At 45.7% G+C, this 21,059-nt stretch overlaps 1 protein-coding gene across 1 annotated transcript; it reads right to left on the minus strand.

Annotated features, from left to right (window-relative positions):
- Positions 1 to 1,133: 1,133 nt before the first annotated feature.
- On the minus strand, positions 1,134 to 20,531 carry PROZ (protein Z, vitamin K dependent plasma glycoprotein). Its single transcript, XM_032777847.1, has 8 exons — positions 20,462 to 20,531; positions 18,379 to 18,542; positions 13,592 to 13,616; positions 12,581 to 12,694; positions 8,557 to 8,688; positions 6,392 to 6,480; positions 2,161 to 2,284; positions 1,134 to 1,651 (listed from the first exon to the last, which is right to left on the minus strand). The coding sequence occupies exons 1-8, from the start codon at positions 20,529 to 20,531 to the stop codon at positions 1,134 to 1,136; spliced, it is 1,236 nt and encodes a 411-aa protein (XP_032633738.1).
- Between the last annotated feature and the right edge of the window lie 528 nt (positions 20,532 to 21,059).

Genomic DNA, 21,059 nt, shown 5'->3' on the forward strand with positions numbered 1-21,059 from the left:
CTCCATCTCCCCTGGCTTCCACCTCAGCCCACTTGTCTCATTTACCTGTTTGTCTTGTCTTTAGCATATAAGTTCTCTGGAGCAGGGATCATTATTTACATTGTAGTAGGGCCTAGAGGTGTCCAGTGAGATTGAAGCCCTGCTGTGCTAGGCACTGTACAACCAGATGGTAAATGAAGATGGTCAAAAAGCTTAGGTGGAACAGTTTCCTGTCACAAAAATGCTGTTTCATCAAAATCATTACATTTGATTAGCACAGTTTCAGAAAGATTTGAATCAAAATGGAGTATTTTGTTTCAGCTGTCATGTTCTGACGTGACTGTCCCCACTCAATAGCGAGAATGTGGAAGTAGAAGCAGAGCACTGCAGGGAGCTTCTTTTTTGCAGCGATTTCATTACTTTTACAAAACATACAATGAAACATCAGCAGTAATTAAAAGCTAAATTTATACTTGTCAGATGAACAAAGTACATCGTAGTGATACATTAACTTTTTTTTGCTTTGGCTCAAATGAGGCAAGGTCATCAATTGGCAATCTGAGCCAAAGCAAGGGCCATACTACCTGGGCAATTGTGACCTGAGGAATCACTTCACTTATGTCTGATTTAGACTATTCCTGTTCTAGGGGCTGATTCAGCAAATCTTTACTCAAGTAATCCTAGCAAAGTCAAGGGGATGGACTGGAGGGATGCTTTGCAAGTACTTACTGTGGTATATGGCCAAATCCTGCCCAACTTTATTTATGTAAGTGTCACTGTTCCCTGAAACAGTAGCTGCATTTCTCCCTAGCAATAGGGACATTTCAGTGAGTAGGGAAAGTGATTAATTTATTTTTAATACACAATCAGTAAAAATGTTATGGTCTCTTAAGATCAGCTTAAGGAACAGTGCTGTACAAATTCAAACTCATTGTTTTCAAAGTGAAGTACCCACATGTCTACTACAATAATCCTCAATCCTGTCTTTGGAAAAAGATTGGACAATAATGGATTTTGTTTCTGAGGGATGAACTACAGATAAATATTTACAGTATTAGCATAACACAATACAGGCTGACCTGCTGAAGCCAGTCCAATTGCTGCATCCAAGTGGTCTTTAATTGCAGTTATGATTTGGTGCTGTAGGGACTTTTTTATTCAGTTTTTTGTTTGAACCACATTATATATCTTGAAGTCTTTGTGAAAATAAATGGTTCCCAGTTACTTACATTAGTTGGCCAAGCTCCAAAAATACCTGTCAGAAACCAAGTCTCTTTGTACTCATGGGCAATAAAGTTTCCTCCTGCCAGCTGGCCAGCCACAGGCTCTGGGTGATGTCCGCAATACTGTCTGTTTGTAAGACTTGTATTGAGTATTTGTTCACATTCCCTTTCAGGAAGGTAGGAGACCTGCAACTCAACTAGTGAGCCTCTTACCTTGCTTTCTTCCAGTTTCCAACCACTGACAGTACCTACCAACTGTGGAATCAAAACATGTTCTGCAAAGTCTTTGTCAGGAAGACATATAGGATGGTGGTAGTTGTTGCACTCAATGTGTTCTCCAAGTTGTAGCAATGCAAGGTTATTCTCACCAGTAGCTTCATCGTACCGCAGATGTATGTGTTTCTCATTCACACCTACTACCTGTCCAGCTCCATGCATCCTGTTATTCCCTGTGAAGTTATGACATGTTCACTGCTCTTAGAAATAGGTTTAGCATCTGTCCCCAAAGGTGAACACAGATTAATTGCTAATAGTTATGAGAGCTATTCTGCCAACATAGCTACCACCATTACTGTGAAATAAGGGTATGATAAAGACAAAAACTAGTAGTAGGTGTCGGTTTTACAGCAATTAAGCATATCAGATTGTGGTTATACAAATTTTGAAGATACTTTTTAACTCTTCAGGAGCATATAGGTGTGAGTGAATAGGAAGAAGTTATAATTTCAGGAATGACAATGTAAAATACACAAGAAAAATGGGAGTGAATGATGGTGAATGAACATTGCCGCTTGTTCCCTATAAGTAAAATATTTTAAATGCAGACATTTTGTTTCCTGGGATAGGATAGAATGTTCTGAAATGACAACTTTTATGTGTGAACTCTTTAAAGTACACTTTGACAACACAAAAATGTAGATTGACAATAGCGGGGCCAGGGGGAAGCTTGATCACTTACCAGTCCTAACCCTGATACCAGAATGATTGTGCAGAAGGGCGCATTCAGCTGTAGTCAACACAAAGTTGCTCTTCAAAAGAACACCTCCACAGAATCCCTTTCCTTCCGAATTTAGCAACAGGACCTATAAAACAAAAACCAGTAAATTCTGCTGTCTTTAACTTTGTACAGAGCCATCCTTAGGACGGGTGGGGCCCTGCGCTGTATTATTAAACTGGTGCCCCTATGCCTGACAGCAGCTGGGGAGGGAGAGCTGGGGGGACAAGGCCCCAAAGGATACTGAGATGCCCAGCCCACCTAATGGTGGCAGTGTGTCATATTTCCTCACAGACACCCGTACCCTTTCCTTCACACAGACGCATTCGGCTCTGTGAATATGGTCCCTGTCTAAGGAGACTACAGCGCGTGCTGGGTGTGCGGGAGCCGACCCGCTCTTACCTGATGTCGTGGGCAATTGGTTGAAGCTGCCTCTTGGGAAGGTTAGCTCCCCAGCCCACCTCTTCTGCCTGTGGCCCTACCCGTATTCCACTCCTGCTCTGCCCCAAGCCCTGCCCTCTCCCCACTGTCTCTCTCTTTTCCCTCCCCCACCCTGCTCACCCGCTTCCAGCCAAATCCATGAAGCAAATGACATTTGGGGGACAAAAAAAAAACAAAAACAAACACAAAAAACTCCCAAAAAATACTCTTCTGCAATTTCTTTCTAAAGAAAATGGAGCATGTTTTCCACTGCATGCCAAATGGTGAAGACTGGACATGCAGAAGGTACCTCATTAAAAAACTAAACTTGGGAATAAAAAATGTCAGCCACAGGTTTTTTTTTCTTTGCTGTGCTCTGAAGTTTGTCAGAGATTTATTTGCAACTGTTCTCTATTTTACATTTTTTCAATCAGCATTTCTAAGCTGATTTTATATTTTAAATGTACTCTTAAGCCTTTATAAAATAATAATTTCAGATTACTACATACTTAACTCACTGAAACAAAGACATTTTAAATTAATCAGTCACAGAGGTTGTGTGTGTTCATAACAATGTTAATTGCTTTTAGAAAAAGGGAACACTAATTTACTTTGTGTGATCTCCATAACAAGAGACATGTTTATGAAATTTCACCAACTTTAAAAATATGTTTCTAAAGATTTTAGGCATAAGAGAGGATTTTATATCTTACAAGGTACTGGTTTTGCTAGAGGGTTCTCTTAAAACTAGTTCATCAGATAGTCAGAAGTAAAGGGGAAACTTTGTCCAGCTATCGAAGGAAAGGGGTGTTGTCCCTTTAAGGGCTCTTGGGGTGGGGGGGCGTGCAGTGGTGCGATGAAGGCAGAAGGAGATAGACAGGACAGGAAGATTTTGGAAGCAAGGTGTTTTTTTTAACTATAGTAATTAAAATGTGTATTTTAGATAAGGGTGGTCTTTTGAAGGATGTATTTAAAAAACTATATGTTTGAAGAGCCAAGCATTTAAAGCTAAAGATGATTATGCATCTAAAAATCTGTGCAAGGATTTTTTAGAGATGTGATTTTATAATCTTCACCAGCTCACTAATGAAATATTTTTAAGGCAAATTTTAAACTAAGGTCCTGTAGACTAACATGTTCTCAGTAAATATTACAGTAATGTACAACTGTTTGTTTGTCACTAAATTCAGAAACTGACAGGCTTGGCTACACTTGAAACTCCAAAGCGCTCCCGCGGCAACGCTTTGAAGTGCGAGTGTGGTCGCAGCGCTGGGAGAGAGCTCTCCTAGCGCTGCAGGTACTCCACCTCCCCAAGGGGATTAGCTTACAGAGCTGGGGCACTGTTTACACTGGCGCTTCACAGCACTGTAACTTGCTGTGCTCAGGGGTGTGTTTTTTCACACCCTTGAGCGAGAAAGTTGCAGCACTGTAAAGCGCTAGTGTAGCCAAGGCCACAGTATATATCTGGGGATTGGCAAATGCCTGTTAAATGGCTTCCTTACCACTTCAGTGGTTCTGTAACAGTTTCAATGTTGTGCTAATAGGTCTGGCAGGCTTCTCACTTTTAAGTTACTAAGGGTATGGCTACACTTGGACGCAGCAGCACTTTGAAGTGTGAGTGTAGTCAGAGCGGCAGCGCTGGGAGACAGCTCTCCCAGCGCTGCACGTAAACCACATCCTTTACGGGTGTAGCGTGCAGCTCTGGGAGCCACACTCCCAGCGCTGCTGCCCTGATTACACTGACGCTTTACAGCGCTGCATCTTGCAGCGCTCAAGGGGGTGTTTTTTAACACCCCTGAGCGCGAAACTTGCAGCGCTGTAAAGTGTGAGTGTAGCCAAGCCCTAGCTCACCTCAAGAGTCAGAGTCACCAGCCTGCAGGGATAGGAAGAGTTGGGAGGGTGGACACTAAGGGCTTGGCTACATTAGAAATTTAGGGCAGCGCTTTGAAGTGTGAGTGTAGTCAGAGCCGCAGCGCTGGGAGAGAGCTCTCCCAGCGCTACTTGTAAACCACATCCCTTACGGGTGTAGAGCGCAGCACTGGGAGCCACGCTCCCAGCGCTGCCGCCCTGATTACACTGACACTTTACAGCGCTGCATCTTGCAGCACTCGGGGGTGTTTTTTCACACCCCTGAGCGTGAAAGTTGCAGCGCTGTAAAGTGCCAATGTAGCCCAGCCCTAAGGCCTTGGCTACACTTGCAGGTGTGCAGCGCTGGGAGTTACAGCTGTGTGGGGAAAGAGCTGCAGTGTAGCCACACTGACAACTACCAGCGCTGCAGTGTGGCCACATTTACAGCACTGTTGGGAGTGGTCCATTATGGGCAGCTATCCCAGCATTCAAGTGGCTGCAACGTGCTTTTCAAAAGAGGGGGGGTGAAGTGGAGTGTGACAGGGAGCATGGGGTAGAGAGAGAGAGTGGATTTTTGGAGCTGTCAGCTCCCTGCCTTGCAAGTTCTAAGGACTGGAAGATACACATCACCAACCTTCAATCATTTTAAAATTTTTGAGGCCTTCCCCCCACCCCTCTCTTATTCACTAAATGCAAATTATGCACTCCTAAATAGCCTTCAGACCAGATAAGCAGCTGCTCCAAAACGGACTCCCTGCTCCCCACCCCACCGCCGTGTTGCTTCTCTCCTCAAGCAAACAGTAGCTGTGAACATTCTAAAAGAATCCCCCTGCCTGCCTCTGCTCCAGTAAACAGGAGCTGTGTTTGTTTTTTAGATAAGCAGCTCCAAGAGCCCGGCGTTCACAACAAAACAGCAGAGTGGCTGAACAGGCATTCTGGGATACCTCCAAATACCTCGGAGACCAATTACAGCGCTTTTGGTGGCCACACTTGCGGAGCAGCACTGCATCACCAGTGCTGCGCTCGTTATACTTGAGGCAGAGCAGGAGTACAGCCAGCGCTGCAGCCAGGGAGATGCAGCACTGTATGTGCCTTGCAAGTGTGGTCAGTGAGTAAGTTGCAGCGCTGTAAACCCACCACCAGCGGTGCAACTCTCCAGTGTAGCCAAGCCCTAAGACCCAGTGTTGCCATACGCAGCTGTGTATGCTGCATATGCCTAAGGATAGCCCTGGATTTGTAGTATGATAGAATAAGAGCAAAATATTGAATTGTTGTAAGCAGCTAAGATTTGTAATTTAATTATCTTTCAAATGAAATGTCCACATTCTGCCCTGGTAGCCTGAGGGATAATATTCCTATTTAAGCATGCAGAAAACCTCCCACTGATTTAAATGGGAGTAGGATAGGGCCTATCAACAGCTGCAGTTGCAAGGAAATCAAATAGGGTTGCAGTAGCGAATGGAGAAGATGGTAGCACTAAATATCTAATAATATACTATGTATTATGAAACTGACAGTTCAGAAGAGGCTCCCCTTAAATAAGCACTGAGTCATAGGACTTTCAAATTATATTGAAAAAATGGTAGGATCCTACTATATTGATACTTGATGCACTAGTAAGTTTTCCAATAGGGCATAGGTAAGTGCAAGGAATGAGATGCTCCAAGCAAAATTTATAAATTGTGAAATTTAAATACAGTAAGTTATTTTTATTTTTCAAGGAAGTTGACCACAACACTTTGTAATAATGGGTCTTGCTGTCTTCTACTGTCTATCACCTCTTTGCTTCTACTTACCTGACCTCTTATTTAGTTAAACCTTAACAAAATTTAAGTACTCAAAGATAAGAATTGTGTTGCATCTGAGTACACAGCTTTACTGTAGACTTTTCTATAACAACAGTATTTCCAAAGATCTCTATAAATACCTGCCAAGGGAATCCTCTGTGGCAAGTCGTCTTAAAATAAAGAGGCTGAAGGAATTTAACATCATCAAGTCTGCCACATGCACACTGATCTAGTAATGGTTAAAAGAAAAAGATGCACAAAATTTTTGTGGTGATGTTTGAAGATAACCACAATATCTGAACACTACAATATGTTCAAGATAAATGCTTTAAGATCACTGGTTCTTCCCCTCCCCTGCCACCCCTGCAAAATGGAGGGCCAGATCCTCAGTTTCTAGTAGTTTGCTAATGACTTTGGAAGATCAATGGTTTATTTATTGTTTGCTTCTTTCATAATTTTCCATTGCAATAAGTGCTTGATATTTATATCAAACAAAATCCAACCCTTTGAAACTTTGAGTTCTTCGGGGGTAAGGACCCTGTTTCACTATTTGGCTGGACAAAATAAAACTCTCTCTTATTGTTATGGTCAAAGCAATTCAAAACAGTAATTATGAATATACTACCATCTCCTGCTGGCAGGTACAGTTTTGGAGAAAAGGTCGCTCCTCTACTACAAGATTTAAATCAGTAACACCACTGCCAACTAGTGAACATTTGCAATATGTTGCACCAGGTGCTTCCCCTACCCTATCAAATATTTAACTGCCTAATAAGAGGCAGGGATTGGGCTTATATATACACTGAACTGGAGAGCCAGTGAAACATCAGTCTTGCTCCCAAATGGACTCCAGCCATCTTCTGGATTGGGGGAGCATAAGTCCCTTTCATAAGCAGTGTGGCCCTGCTCTTTTAGCCCACACAGGGAGGCCCAACACGAGACCTCCAGTTGGAAAAATGATGACGTACCCTAAAAGGACCCCCATCCTTTCCAACCACTAAGTCAAATTATTCATGGCTACCAAAGAGAAAGCAGGTGCTGTGCAGGCCCCATCCCCCCAGTCTCTCCAGCCTCACAAAGTACCACTGCTATAATCACTACAGAACTGTCTTACCTTGCCTCTTGCTTTCCCAGTGCTTGTCTGCCTATGAAATAATTTGCCAGTTGTGCCAAAGTGTGTTGTTTCTGAGGTATGGCTATAAATGTCAGTTAGGAGCTATGCTGAGGGCAACATCAAATCTGTGATTCACCAGCCCTCAGACAGATAGGTCTAGAGGCTACTGGGTGTGACACGTTACCATTGGGGAGAGGAGAGGGATGGAAGTAGGACTAGAGTGAACATATTTCCCAAACGGAAAATGGGACACCACATGGGGCTTGCCCGAGCCATCTCTCCTGCCCGCCCTCCCATGTGGGGCTGGCTGAAGATGCCTGGCATCACTGCAGTCGTGCACAGCTGGTGTTGCCATTTGCCCCCCCCACACACACCAACAGTCCTCTGCACTTCAGACATTTGTCCCATTTGCTTTTGCCAAGTGACGATCAGTTGGCAACAGCAAATGGGACAAATGCCCAGTTTCATCAAAACAAAATATCTGAGACAGGGCTTTAAAAGGGAATTGTCCAAGACATAAGGTCACCCTAAATAAGAGGGATCAGAGCGCTATTTGATACTGAGCAGTGAGAGTGTGCCAGCTGGAAGTGAGAAAAAAGTGCCCTACCTGCCAAGGAGCAGTGCCTCCTAAAATCTTGGTGCCAGACCATAACCTCATTGATACATGTGTAGAGGGGCCTCCACACATGGAAGGGAGCTCAGCTGCCTTTGAGGCACCATCCCTTCCCCCATCTGGCCCACTAATGTAGGAAGATCAGGGCTGCTCTCACAGCTATTCACTGCATAGGCATGTGCTACCATCACTGCAGCAGGGAGAGTTGATCTCATGGCAGCAACCACAAAAAAAAGACACAGGCAAAATAAAAACAATAGGCCTGATTCTCCTCTCACACCTGTTTTAAAGACATAACTCAATTGACTTCAGAGGAGATACTCTTTACACTGGAAGTGTTCGGAAAATCTGGGCCAGTGAATGAATTTTAGGATTTGCTTTGTTCTGAAGCTGGGTTTGAGCAACCTTGTATTTATTTTTTCTCTGGAAATTCATCATCACTGAAGCCCTCAGGACACCTCCTTTTGGTTCATTTTAATGGTCTCAGTGCAGGCATAGCAGCTCCTATTGATGCCGTTCCCCAAGCCTGCCTACCCTGGGACTAAGCATGCTCTCTTCTGACTTCTTTTTATACTTACCTCTTGGAATGCATGATTTTTTATCTTCCCCAAGTTCATAGCCTTTTGCACATGCGCAGTGGTAGGACTCAGATCCTGGATAGCAGAAGTGTTGACATCCCTCTCTAGTTTTGTGTTGACACTCATTTTTAGCTAAAGAGAACAACAAAAGCAAAGCACTAAGAAACAATTGAGCAATAAACTGGGATTTTCTTGCACACCATGGGTCCTGTTTTGCTAAGCAATGACATTTGCTCACTTTTCCATGCTCTTCTGAGCTCATAATTTAAACAATTCTTGCTACTCCCTCTTTTTAACTTGTTGGAGAGGTACTGAGCCGCAGCAACTCCCATGAAGTCATTGTAAAGTGAATTGCTCCCTACCCCACTGGATCAGGCAGGATGTATTTCAGGATTGTGTTTGTAGGTCGTACTAGCTAAAGTAACACTAGCTCTGCTCCGCATGGAAAATGCCATGACACATATTCGCATGTATTTGCAATGAGTGCCAGGTGTCTTTGAAAGAAGAGAATGATTGTACTTTTTATGGAGGCAGGAGTTGGTTAAAAAATAAAGGACTTAAGCTGTTCTTTTTGGGCTCTTTTTATGCTCATGCCAAGAAATTTTAAACTTAATAGCAACTAATGTAAAAGAACAGAAAATAAAAGAAGCACTTTTTGCCTCTGAATAGTGCCATTCTCTTCAGTTCCCATAGCTGGGCAAACACTTGAGGCTTGCTTTGGCACTAAACAATATTAAAAATAATAGGCAGAACCCCAGGACTGGACATTTGGTACCTGGCACAGCTCAGGGATGAGGAGGCACCAAAGCTGCCTTTAAGCTGTTTTTGCAGCTCTGTGAGGCTTGGGGCTGTGCAGATCCAGTGGCAAGGGATGAGCTAAATTATGCCAGTCAGGGCTGGTACAACCATTAGGCAAACTAGGTGGCTCCCTAGGACGCCAAGATTTGAGGGTGCCAAAAAGCGGTGTCCAAAATGTCTCAGATGCTCACCCGGCACTGCGGCTTCGATCAGCTCCGGCCAGCTGGCCGGGAAGTGATGTCATTCCTTCTGCAGCCGCTGGGGGCGCTGCACTGCTCCCTGTTGCTCTGGCTCTTCCCCAGGGCCCTCACCCCTGCTCAGCCCCACCTCACCCTCACTCCCCTGAGCTCTGCAGCAAGGCAGGGCCTGCATTCATCAGTAGGGGAAGTGCAGAGACCCGGCCCCAGCCGCAGCGCCGGTGAGTGCTGGGGGGTGGTTCCCCCCTGCCCTCAAAGCCAGCTCCACCCCCCAGATGCATGCCCCACCACAGAAGCCTGGGGTGCCCCCCAAGGATCCTCCCCTGGCAGAGACCTGGGGTACCACGCCTCCTCCCAGGACCCTCTCCCCACGGGGGGGGGAGGGCTGTGTAGGGCCCCAGAATATCTAGGGATGGCCCCAGTATCCGCCACCTGTCCGCAGCCAGCCCCTACTGCACCCTCTGCCCTGCCCACAGGCAGGCCCGCACCCCGTCTCCAGCCATCCTCTGCTGTACCCACTGCCTTGCCTCCAGCCAGCCCTGCTGCACCCCCTGCCCTGCCTCCAGCCAGCCCCACACCCCATCTCCAGCTGCAGCCAGCCCCACACCCCGTCTCCAGTCAATCCCTGCCGCACGCCCTTGCCCTGCCTGCAGCCAACCCCATGCCCCCGCACCTCCTGTCCTCAGCAAGCCCCACACCCCCCGTCTCCAGCCAACCCCTGCCACACACCCCTGCCCAAAGCCAGCCAGCCCCACACCCTGTCAGCTTATTCTTTTATTTTCATTAAATATGTAGACTAAATAATGAAATTAATAAATTTTCAAGCCGAACGTATATTAATTCTAACGAACAATGCCATATTATGCAGTATTCATTTTTGAGAGTTTATAATCGATGCTCTGGGAGGAGGGGTGGGGGGCGCAAGGTGGAAGTTTCACCTAGGGCGCAAAGTATCCTTGCACCGGCCCTGGTGCCAGTGGAAATGGTCCTCAAGGAGACGTTCCATGGTTGGGGACTGCCAGAGCTAAAGGTGACTGTGGCCATTGCCCATTAGTGGCTGGTCGCCTAGCCATTGGGGGTGGCTGGTCACCTGGCCCCTCCCCTTCTGCCTGAGGCCCTACCCCTTTCCCCTCTCCTTGTGCCCCGCCCCCCAAGCCCAGAGCACCCCCAGCCCTGGAGCACCTTGCAGTGTGGCAGCAGCACCCTCAGCCCCGTAGTGCCAGGCAGTATGATCCAAACACCAGGTGGGCAGCACAGCACCAGCCGCCCGTAGTCCCCACAATAGGCTGCCCAGCCCCTGTCAGCCTGGGCTAAGGCAGAACATCAGGCACTGCAGGAGGGGCCTCCTAGGGGCAGAGCATGGCGGGGCCACACGAGGCTGTTTGGGAAGGCACAACCTCTCCTAACCTATGATACCCATTGCCCCTTTTCCCAGCTATACCACCTATGCCAGAGGGGCTAAATTGGCCCACAGCACCCAGAGATTCCTCCATACCAGGGCAAATCTTCAAATAATCAGCTGCACTGGTTTTAAGGTTGGTAAAGTAGCACTAAGCAGCAGATTTAAGGACCTGGCCCAATGTGTTTGTAAGTACTATGACTTTTTCTATCCTTGTCTAGTTGAATTAATATCCATTCACATTCTAAAGTAGACCAGAAAAACATTTAAGCTGTGTTATCAATCAGTTTGTCAGGACTTTCTATACTAGAGAATTCTAAAAAAAGTAGTTAGCTCCATGTGAGTGAGACTGCCTGTGTCCTCCAATTTGTTATGTAAATAAGACAGTAAATAGTAACAAATGACTATAAAGTATGTGCTCAAGTTCTGAGCAATTTGCTCAAAAGCGCTTGTAAAATGCAGAGTAGACCTAAGAAGAGCACAAGTATTATTTATGTTATCTTTATGCATCAAAAAGTTGAATATCTGATGTGGAAAATGGAGGTCTGCGTCTGAATCCCAACAAAATACTTTCTAAAGAGTTAGATCTGCGTAACTAATTAGCCTGTTCACACTGGAAGAGGCCTTGGCACCCAGAAAATTTCAACTTTAAATCTTTCATTTTTTTTCTTAAGGATAACATCAACATGGAGAAATTCACTTTTTAGGATAGACTTCCTTCATCCCAGGGACTAATACCAGAGGTCCTTACTCAGTTCTTACTGTGGCAAACTCCCACTGAAGTCAGTGGATGTTTGCCTGAGTCAGAACGGAGTAAAACTGAGCTGTTTTGCCCCCTCTAACAGAAAAACCCAAAGAAAAAGCATCCTGGGACCTATGGAGGAAACCTCCACAAAGTTCCCCCATCGAGTTTCCCCCAGATGGGCAGTAGTTTAGCTCCCATACTCACTCCATGGGTCCCTTGAGAGGGATCCACTACAGCAGGGTTGCCAAACATTTTCAAAAATTGGACCATTTCTTAATGGATTGTCCTGTGGGGGCACCTGTTGACCTCTCATTCATGATGGTGGGGGCAATCTTCCCTGCTATTTGCAGTCAGTTTCCCTCTGACAACTACAGCAATTGCTTACCTGGAAAAGTAATATTAGGAACATATTTAAGGTAGTTTTAGATTCCAGATGCTGTTGCATTGAATAAACAAGGAGTAGAAAGAGAGCACCATGTGACCAGCTAACAAGTGATCTGCAGACCACACTTTGAGAACCTTTGGATGATGAGCAGAGGGCCATCCACACAGAGGCCCTTTGCCCTGGCTCCAGGCCCTCAGTCCTGCCTCCGTTGTGGTTTCACTGATGCCATGCTTTCTCATGCCCTTTGCTGCCTCCTCAGTCTCTCCAGGATAGAAGGAAGGTGACAGGGCACAGCAAAGTTAATGCAGCCATATGCTGCATTAACATTGTAGTGGATTTACTCCAGGTTGTTGGGAAGAGGGGATATGAATTGTTCATCTCATGTGTCACTGTAATGCATTCTCCACTAGGAATCACGTTTTAACATAAAAACAAACAATATTGACTGCATGAGGGCCATATAGTCTCCACTGTAGCCTCTAGAGGAAATGTTGCCTTACCAAAATTACAGTTCAGCCCTTCATAGCCATCCGTGCAGGTGCAGGTGTAGCCACGAATGCTGTCCTGACACACACCATTGTGCTGGCATGGGTTTGAGGAGCACTGTCTGCCACCTGAATGAATATTGCATCAGCAAGAGTTATAGGAATCATCAACAAGGATAAATGCCTATTAATGACAGAGCTTTCTTCCCAGCATGGAATCTTTTACCAGTACAGCTGTGTTGGTCACAAATCACACTTCCTCACACCTGACTGACTGACCCAGGTATGCTCGCAAAAGTCTGTAGTGTAGATCTGGTCTAAGACCCATGCTCTGGGAATGCCCTGCCAACACCACCCCAATGTAAGGTTGTGTGTCTCTCTGAAGCAGGCGGGGAGGGTGCATGCAGGGCTGGCCCAACTACCCACTCATGCACATACATCCTGGTGCTATGCCGAGTACTGCCTGAATCCCCTTGCTGCCATCCCTACATCTCTGGAGTTGGGGAGGTGGGCCCCTACTACAACTCTGGCTACTTTTGACAGAATAAGGGCTCTTGCTGTTGCTCCTGGGGGAAAGAAGAGGCCCCTTACCACTGCCATTCCAAGGTAGGGAACAAGGCAATGGTATAGGCTGCTGCTAGGTGAGTGGAGCCACATAAGGTTCCATGTTGTGGAGTGCTCAGAGTCCCAGATTAATTTAGCCCAGTCTTGCACAGGGAAAACAAAAGAAATAGCCTATTTAATGTCATTGCATCTAGCCAAATATTCTAACACTTTTTTTTTGATTTACAGTATTGACTGTTAATTATTTCTCAGATGGCTTGCTTTAATGACTCCACTTCTGCTTTTTTTTTGTGTACATCATCTCCTCCCACTTCACCAGATGCTTGCTAAACAGTAGTGGGATACTTAAAATAATGAGCAAGTTGAATAAACTACTTGAGAGTCTTTCAAATTCCATAATCGTAAGTGTAATGATCCATTCATAAAATCAGTCTAGAAAAAGAGATTGAACAGTCAACTTACTGAAATAGCCAGCCCAAAACTTCTTCTGAAAAAATTAAAAAGAAATCTTGTTACAACTCTTGATTAATACCTGTTCCCACAAATACTTTGTCACAACATAAAATGTGCAAGAGAACCAAATCTTATAGTCTATGCTTAAAAGTTAAATAGTCACACAAACTTTGGTCCTTACTCAGGCAAACTTGCCACTGAATGCAATGAGCCATCCGTGCAGATGAGCCATTCCTTGGGTCAGAAGTACAGGATCAGAACCCATTGCTTTATTCCAAAATAAATATTTCTTATGAAAAAATATTAGGGAGGGAAGAAGAAATAGTGTGGTGTATAAGAAACATCTGGACAATGATGTGACGTTGCTCAATTACAATACTTAACCCCATTGTCCTCAAGTCTGGCAGTGATCACCACTTGAAATCCTCCCCCTCTCCTCCCCACCCCCAACACCATCAGCCTGGGAAGGGAGCCCCAAGCTCTGTCACTGGAGCCCCAAATGGCAGAAAGTTCCAACGTGTGTGATTTGTTGTATATTGCACCATCAGTGACAGATGTTAATTTTTTTAAGTATAAAATCTGTTTCAAAGGGTATGTGAAAGAGTGGAGTTCCTCTAGTGTGTGTGTGTGTTTTTGAACATTTCAGGCTGAGTTTCCTGAAGTGCAGGCATAAAACATCCTAACATTTCAAACATCAGAACAGATGGAAAAAAATATAATTTAAAAAACATCTTATGATATTTATGCCAATTTCATGATTTATTTGGTCCTTCTCATGTCTGCTCTCCCAGAATTGGCAATACTGACTTTTGATTCTGCTAGGTAATTGGAGAGTTGAATAGGACCCTGAGGCTTTGGACCACTCCCCTGGACATTAATGGAGTTGGAGCAAGCATTAAAATGCAGGGCTGCCAAGTATCACACGCGTGGGTGTTGGAACTAGAGACTCTGCGGGTGTTGATGCACCCCATGGCTTGAAGTGGCTTTCATTCTATACAGGGTTTACAGTTTGGTTCAGTGGCTCTCAGCACCCCACTACATGCATTGTTCCTGCCCCCCGGTCACATGTTTCACATGGCACTCAGGCCTCGATCCAGTCACTCAGGCCCACTGGAATCTCATAGCAGGCAGTGAACTTTTCCATGCTGCTGTTCTTCCTGGCCACTGGTGTGTGTTGTGGTGCCTGCTGAGCAAGCCTCCTTTCTGCCACTTCCCCTGCTGGATCCCAGCCAGGAAAGATGCAGCTGGGAGCTGAGATGTGGCTCTGTGTGTGTGTGTGTATATATATATGTGTGTGTGTGTGTGTGTGTGTGTGTGTGTGTGTGTGTGTATATATAAAAAAAAAATTCCCCTCTCACCCCTATGGGTGGTATGTGTCTTCCTCAACCTCGGGTCCTCTACCAGAGGCCTGGGAGTTTGAGGGTTCTGCGCAGTATCTTAGCTGTTCCTAGCACTGCACTCTTCTGGACAGAGAGCTCTGATGTTGTTCCTGGGATCTGTTGGAGCCACTCACCCAGCTTAGAAGTCACAGCCCCGAGTGCTCCTACCACCACTGGGACCACTTTGGCCTTCACTTTCCACATCCTCTCTAGTTCCTCTTTCAGGCCCTGGTACTTCTCCAGCTTCTCATATTCCTTCTTCCTGATGTTGCTGTCACTTGGCACTGCTATATCTATCACCACCGCTGTCTTCTGCTCCTTGTCTATTACCACGATGTCTGGTTGATTGGCCAGTACCTGCCTGTCCGTCTGGATCTGGAAGTCCCACAGAATCTTAGCCCTGCTATTCTCCACAACCTTCTGTGGAATCTCCCATCTGGTCTTGGGAGGGTCTAGCCCATACGCTGTGCAGATGTTCCTGTACACAATGCCAGCCACTTGGTTGTGCCGTTCAGTGTATGCTGTTCCTGCCTGCATCTTACATCCTGCCACTATGTGTTGGACTGTCTCTGAGGCCTCTCTGCACAGTCTGCACCTTGGGTCCTCTCTAGTGTGGTAGACCCCTGCTTCAATGGATCTGGTGCTCAGTGCCTGTTCCTGTGCTGCTATGATCAGTGCCTCAGTGCTGTCTTTTAGTCCAGCCCTTTCCAGCCACTGGTAGGATTTCCCAATGTCAGCCACCTCAGCTATCTGTCGATGGTACATCCCATGCAGGGTCTTGTCTTGCCATGGCACTTCTTCTGCTTGGTCTTCCTCCCATGTCTGCTGCTGCCTCAGGCATTCTCTCAGCAGCTCATCTTTGGGGGCCATCTTACTGATGTACTCCTGGATGTTCCGGGTTTCATCCAGGACAGTGGCTTTGACGCTCACCAAGCCCCGCCCGCCTTCTTTCCGGCTGGTATACAGTCTCTGGGTGTTGGACTTGGGGTGGAAACCTCCGTGCATTGTGAGGAGCTTCCGGGTTTTCACATCGGCAGCCTCCATGTCCTCCTTTGGCCAGCTCACTATACCGGCAGGGTATCTGATGACCGGCAGGGCGTATCCGTTGATGGCGTGGATCTTGTTCTTCCCACTGAGCTGGCTCTTCAGGACCTGTCTTATCCTTTGGTGATACTTGGATGTTGCTGTCTTCCTTGCCTCCTCATCGTGGTTTCCATGTGACTGTGGGACGCCAAGGTACTTGTAGCTGGTCTGTATGTCTGCTATGTGGCCCGCTGGTAGTTCCACCCCATCAGTCTTGACTACCTTCCCTCTCTTCACTACCATCCGGCCACACTTCTCCAGTCCGAATGACATCCCGATATCCTCACTGTAGATCCGCGTCAGGTGGATTAGCGAGTCGATGTCTCGTTCATTCTTAGCATACAGCTTGATGTCATCCATGTAGAGGAGGTGGCTGATGGTAGTTCCACTCCTGAACCTGTACCCGTATCCAGTCCTTGTGATTATCTGGCTGAGGGGGTTTAAGCCTATGCAGAACAGCAGCGGGGACAGTGCATCACCTTGGTATATGCCGCACTTGATGGCCACTTGTGCAAGTTGCCTTGAGTTGACTTCTAGTGTTGTCTTCCATAGTCCCATTGAGTTCTTGAGGAAGGTCCTTAGTGTCCTGTTGACTTTGTATAGCGCCAGACATTCACAGATCCACGTGTGCGGCATTGAGTCATAGGCTTTCCTGTAGTCAATCCAGGCTGTGCTCAGATTGGTCTGTCTAGACCTTGAGTCTTGGGCGACTGCTCTATCTATGAGCAACTGGTGTTTTGAGCCTCTGGTGTTGTTCCCAATGCCCTTCTGAGCTGTGTTTATGTACTGGCCCATATGGGCCTGTAGTTTGGCGGCTATGATGCCTGATAGGACTTTCCATGTTGTGGGGAGGCAGGTTATTGGCCGGTAGTTGGACGGTTCTGTTCCCTTGCAGGGGTCTTTCATGATCAGCACTGTCCTTCCTTGTGTTAGCCAGTTTGGGTGGGAGCCTGCTGCTAGCAGCTGGTTCATCTGTGCTGCTAGGCGTTCATGCACTGCTGTTAGTTTCTTTAGCCAGTAGGTGTGGATCATGTCTGGTCCAGGTGCTGTCCAGCTCTTCATGTTCTTGACCCGCTGCTGGATGTCTTCTACTGTGATGGTGACTGGTTTCTGTTCTGGGAGATTGCTGTGCTCTGTTCTCAGGTCCTGCAGCCACTTTGCACTGGTGTTATGAGTCTTCTCTTTCTCCCATATGTTCTTCCAGTACTGTTCAGTTTCTGCTGCTGGTGGCTCTGCTGTTATTGTGTTGTTGCACTGCAGTTGGGAGTACACCTTGGATGGTTCTTTGGAGAACAGGGCATTTACTTTTTTGGCCTCTGCTTCTCTAGTGTATCTCCTTAGCCTGGTAGCCAGTGCTGTGAGCCTTTGTTTAGCAGTCTCTAGGGCTTCAGATGGAGTCAGGACCTTGTATTTTTTCAGTAGCCGAGTCTTATCCTTAATCTCTACACCCTTCTGTAGTTCCATCAGCTGACTAACTTCTCTCCGAGTTGCCTTGATCTTATCCTCCAACCTCATTTTCCAGGGTGGGTACATACTGTTGTTCTTCTTGATCGTGTAGCCAAGCATCTCCAGGATTACAGAGACTGTAGCATATACCAGTTCATTGGTTTGAGTTATGGTGGTAGTAGGGATTGTCATGAGGGCTCTATTGGCATCTTCTAACGTACTATCTGATGGTACTTCTCCACTGAGCCTTGGTAATCGGTCTCGAGGATTGACTGTAGCTAGTTTAGCGACTGGATAGCATAGTGGTTAAGAGCGCCGCCCTTTGATATGGGAGACCGCCCTTTGATATATATAACACTGCTCTTGGATTTACCCCCCAACACACACCCCAGCTGCACTAGCCTCCCAACATCACCAATCCCTCCCAAACTCCCCCTGAAGCCCCACTACCCATATTGTTGGCCTTGGCATCCCCTTCCCCAGCTGCTTCCCTCACTCTCCCTGCAGATAGGGCCCCTGGCAAGATTCCCCTAAAAAGCACCCCATGCACTGCAGGGAGGTAGTGCGCTACACAATGCTGTATTGGAGGCACCTGCCTGCTGCTCAGGAGAGGGGGCTCCCCTCGTAGATGCTGCTGATTGTCCCTGCCAGGGAGTCACCGCCTCTTTCTTGGCCCCCTCTCCCATCATCAATCCCGTACTGGAACACTGTAGCAAAAAAAAATGTGCAAAGCGGTGCAATGCAAGATGATTTCACATTGCAGAGAAATCTAGGCAATGCAGTTAGGTTGCAAAGCATCAAACATTCTCACAGTGTAGACAGTTTCTGACCAGTTAAGCAGCAGCAAGTTTTGCAATTCTTAGAAAAAAACAAATAAAAAATACCTACAGTGTCTTCACTGTCTTCAAATACTTCTCTTGCCTCTTCATATGTGCATCTCTCTTCTAGGCACTCTCTTTCCAAGTTGCCTTGAAAGAACTCCTCAATAATTAGGAAAGACCCACGCTTATGTCTCGAGATAACTTGATTCGCATTGTTGGCAGATAGAAAGACTAAAAAGTTGTATAACAAGATGCATTAATTAGGGTTACCAGATAGCACTGTGAAAAAACAGGACAGGGGATGGGGGGGTAATAGGCCCCTATATAAGAAAAAGTCCCAAGAAACAGGACTATCCCTTTAAAAACAGGATATCTGGTCACTCTAGCACTAATGTAAATATATAGACAGTTTTTGTTATTTACTTCTATCTCTTCTTAAAATAGGTCAGGAAGCAGGCAGTTTTTAATATGAAGAGAAATATGAAGGAATTGCATCAATGTCAAAGTTGTAGAAGTGCATATATTGCACCAGCACTTTTTTCTTAGCCGAGATTGGACTGGGAAATCGTGGAATTTTGTCCTGTGCTCAATCTGTAATGAAAAAGGTGCAATTTTTTTTTTACTTTCATAACTGATGCAGCAAGCCCAGAGGTGCCAGGGCTCAGCCTTGGAAAGACCTGCCACAAATTAAGTACTGTTTTTGTCTTTATTTTCCATTGGGAAGTGCAGGATTTGAACCCTGTAGAATAGGAAGTTAGTTCAGCCTTGCCAATCCCCAGATCTCAGGGAGTCCACCAGAGGCAGGGCCATCCACATGGCAGTCCTGTATCCGTATCCTGCCTCCATTGCTCCCACCTCTGTCCTGGACTCCATGATAATCTGGTTCATCCAGAACCCTCTTCTTCAACTGGAGATCTGCAGTACAGACAGGGTGCATGGTAAAGTTAGTGCTGACTCCGTATTTAATTGCCAGCAGAATTCTTCTTGGAGGAAGAATTAGGCATGTCCCTCTAGCAACCTCCTCTCTCACCCCGGCTTCATGCCACCTCTTCAAAGCAAATTCACAAACCTGTGGAAGAAGCGTCTACAGGGCAGGGAAGGGAGGAAAAATGTTACCGTAAAGGCAATACTCCTCACTTTAGAGGCCTTGGGAGAGGATCCATGGGGTTTTTTTTTGGTTTTTTTTTTTAATTCTTCTGCAGAGGTGGAGGGAACAATTTGTGCCTCAATTGTTATTTAAGGGCCCAGTCCTCCACGCCTTATTCAGAATGACTCTACTGAGAGTCTTCATCATCAATTATCAGGTTTGGAAGGGACCTCAGGAGGTCATCGAGTCCAACCCCCTACTCAAAGCAGGACCAATCCCAGACAGATATTTTGCCCCAGATCCCTAAATGGCCCCTGAAGGACTGAACTCACCGTTTATATTGTTTTAAAAAATGAATTCCGTGATTTTTTTTTTTTAAGAAAAAAGCTATCTAGTGCCACAACATATTTAAAAAAAAAAGTCTCATTTTTCTTGCATGATTGATAGTGTATTTTTGCCATTAGTTTCATTTCTGGTGCATTTAAAATATCTTTTAAAAATCATATTGTGGTACATGATTGATGAACTTCAGTGAAAATCATTACTATGATTACTATGAGCGTAATGCATAAATGCAGAGCTTCTTTCTCCTTCTCCCATCCTTTCCCCAGCCATCTGAGATACTCTAGAGCGTTAATGCAGAAAAGTGCATCCATGCAAATCATGTAAAAGCAATGTCTTTTGGCCTTCTACCATAAACTCAATTTTCATCAGAACAAGAAAGGCCAAGTGACAAGGCACTTTACCGCACGTATGGGCACTCTTTATGGATGATAAGTACGGAGTACAGAGAAAGCATTGTACTGATGTTAATAGAATAACATATTGTGAAATAAAGCAAGGTTTTTGCATCAGTAACTGAATTGTAGTTTTTGCTAAAGTGCACAAGAGAAATGTGGGTGAAAATCAGGACCTTCCAGCTTCAATGATAGCCTGTACTACAAAGTTAAAACAATAACAGGCAAATAATATTCTTGTATTCTCTTGTGAAGATCTTGTGTATTCTCTTTTAGGAAGATCACCACAAAACCAAATTAAAACAACAACAAAGCAAATGCCATACCTGTCTGTTCTGTCTGAAGGAAAAGAAGGACAAAAAGAAGAAAGCATATTGTCCAAAAGTGAGTTGCCATTTTGATCCACTGTAATAGTTAACTGTAGCTTGCCTGCATTCCTGCAGAGCTTTCAGGGAAGTTGAGAAATGTTCACGTTTAAAGTTCAGTAACTCTAAAATCAATGCCTGGGCTCAGCGTCAACAAATGACAATCTATAAGAGAGAGAAAAAAAAGGAAAATTTAGTAGTACAACAACGCTCCCGTTCCAGGAAAGAGGCAATCCCTTATCCTTTGGGCAGATGGGGTGGAGCAGGTTTGCCAGCTATCCTGAAAACTGCTGGGCAGCACCTCATTCTGAACATCCATCCCATATCCCAGTCCCCACTTTGAATGACACAAAAAGGGGAGCACTGCTAAAAAGTTGACATCTAGTACAGGGGTTCTCAGACGTTTGTACTGGTGATGCCTTTCATATAGCAAGCCTCTGAGTGCGACCCCCTCCTTATAAATTAAAAACACTTTTTTGTATATTTAACACCATTATAAATGCTGGATGCAAAGCGGTGTTTGGGGTGGAGGCTGACAGCTTGCGACCTCCTCTCCTCC

This window comes from Chelonoidis abingdonii, chromosome 1 (assembly GCF_003597395.2).
Source record: "Chelonoidis abingdonii isolate Lonesome George chromosome 1, CheloAbing_2.0, whole genome shotgun sequence".
NCBI classification, from domain to species: Eukaryota; Metazoa; Chordata; order Testudines; family Testudinidae; genus Chelonoidis; species Chelonoidis abingdonii.